The sequence below is a fragment of the Fundulus heteroclitus genome, unplaced genomic scaffold (genome assembly GCF_011125445.2).
Source record: "Fundulus heteroclitus isolate FHET01 unplaced genomic scaffold, MU-UCD_Fhet_4.1 scaffold_56, whole genome shotgun sequence".
In the NCBI taxonomy this organism is placed as follows: Eukaryota; Metazoa; Chordata; class Actinopteri; order Cyprinodontiformes; family Fundulidae; genus Fundulus; species Fundulus heteroclitus.
Genome location: NW_023396989.1, coordinates 659,623 through 661,587, shown reverse-complemented (window position 1 = coordinate 661,587; position 1,965 = coordinate 659,623). Strand labels below are relative to the sequence as shown.

The following is a 1,965-nucleotide window of genomic DNA, read 5'->3' as shown; positions in this document are numbered from 1 at the left end:
AACTGGACCTGCATTAGCGGATGCTGATGCAGGGCCGCCCAGCAGGGGGCGCTGTGGTCCTCAGTTGAAGCTGATCCAGCAGGAACTCACATCTCAGACAAGTAAAGTGCTTTATGTGGTAAAACCTGAGAGAATGAACGAGGAATAAAGAAAAAAGACAAGATGGACAGCAGCCTGAAGCTGATTCTGTCTAAGTGGGACATATAAAGGCAGCTGTGAACACACAGCTTTAATCTGGATTTAAAGGAACCCAGGCATGTTCCAGATTAGTGGAGCCGAACTGAACTTTATCCTGAATAGAAACAATTCTCCACTTTAGCTCCAGGTTTACAAAGTCAGACCAGAGAAGATTCGAAGAATCTATGAAAACATTAAGCTCTGAATTTCTAGTCATGAAGCTTGTTCCAGTCAAACAATATAACTAAAGTTATTTGTAGCTGTGGACAAAATGACTTTAGACCAAGAATATAGTTTATTTCTTCTTATTAGCAGAAACATTCAGTTTTTCCTCTGTTTGTTAATGAATTAAAGCAGTTAAGGAGTTATTTAGCATCTCCCTGTTAATCTGTTTATCTACAGCTGTATAAATAAAAAATATATTTTCAATAAAAAAAAATAAAAAAAAACTTTTTAAACAAAGAAAAAAAGTATTTGAATCCAAACATATATTTGAGACTCAAAAAAAAAAAATACATTTGAACACTGCTTTTCTTTGATTGAACATGTTTTCTTTCATGGAAGTTCCGTTTTTGTTTTTTTTGTTTTTTTAGTTTAAAGCAACCTTTTTAATTGAAGTAACATTGTTTTTTGATCGGACCATATAATGGGTAGGACATTTGTGTCTTTATCATTCAATCAAAAAAGAAGTTGCTTCAAACAAACAAACAACAGAATCAATAGAAAAGTCACTTAAATGAAAAGATAAACATTTTCAATCATAGAAAATAGTTTTTGAATGCAAATAAAATATTTGACAAATTGCATTTGAACACTGATGTTTTTTATTCATGGGGTACAAAAGTACTCCATGAATAAAAAAAGTACTGAAGAGAATGAGTTTTTTCGTTGTTTTTGTTTTTTTTATTTGAAGTTCAAATTGTTTTGATTGAATAATAAAGAAACAAAACTACCTTCATACTTCTCCATGTCTGGTTCTGGTTCTGGTTCTGAAGAGTAGATCTGAGCCAGAACACCTGAGTGTTCCGCATGGTTCTGACTGACAGAACTACTGTAGTTTGTTTCATTTGGACCAGAACCAGAAACGGTCTGGTTCCGATCAGAGCCTTAATCTGCTAGGCTCGGTTCTCCTGGATCGCCTCCTCAGGCCTTTATTGTGAAAGCCTCACAGGAAGTCGCCGTCTGCCCTCCTCGGAACTGTTCGGCCATGTTCGGTTCCGCTCGGCTTATTTTCATCTCCGCCTCCAGATGAGTGGAGCGAGAAGAAGTTCGGAGCCCGCGGAGCTCAGAGCTGCTGCGGAGCCGAACCGAAACCGGATCTGGACCTGAGCGGGACCGGAAGATGGAGCGGGACCGGGACCACGGCGGAGCCGGGACACAGAGAGCGGGACCGAGGCTGTGAGTGGACCAGGACCGCAGCGGGACCGGGACGGTGACAGAACCCAGAGCAGCAGTGAGAGGTTCGGCCGGTGGGACAGCAGCGGTTCCGGGCAGCAGAACCTCTTCAAAGTGGACTTCTGTCGGCCGCAGACAGGAACATGTACCAGGTCCAGGTGAGTGGACACCACAGAACCCCAGCAGAACCCCAGCAGAACCCCATACACCTAAATGCTTTACAAACCCAGCCAGGAAAGTTCCTTTGGTTCCGAAACGGATCAGGAGGAAAACATCAGAATTCATGCGGTTCTTTTTCATTCGCCTCCTTCAAATGTTTCTTTAAATGATATTGATGCGGTTCTGATGGGTTCTAAATCATTTTATTTGTTCTGATCTGGGAGAACTGAACCA

General features: G+C 41.4%; 1 protein-coding gene across 2 annotated transcripts in view; it reads left to right on the top strand.

Annotated features, from left to right (window-relative positions):
• Positions 1-1,343: 1,343 nt before the first annotated feature.
• Positions 1,344-1,965, top strand: part of pex5lb (peroxisomal biogenesis factor 5-like b) — a 23,704-nt gene continuing 23,082 nt past the window's right edge. For both annotated transcript variants that reach the window (XR_004929762.1, XM_012858407.3), the window contains exon 1: positions 1,344-1,730. Coding sequence is in view for 1 of the 2 variants with exons in the window: in XM_012858407.3 (XP_012713861.2) it covers positions 1,716-1,730 (15 nt within the window). In the remaining variant the exon portion in view is untranslated. The remainder of the gene's footprint in view (positions 1,731-1,965) is intronic.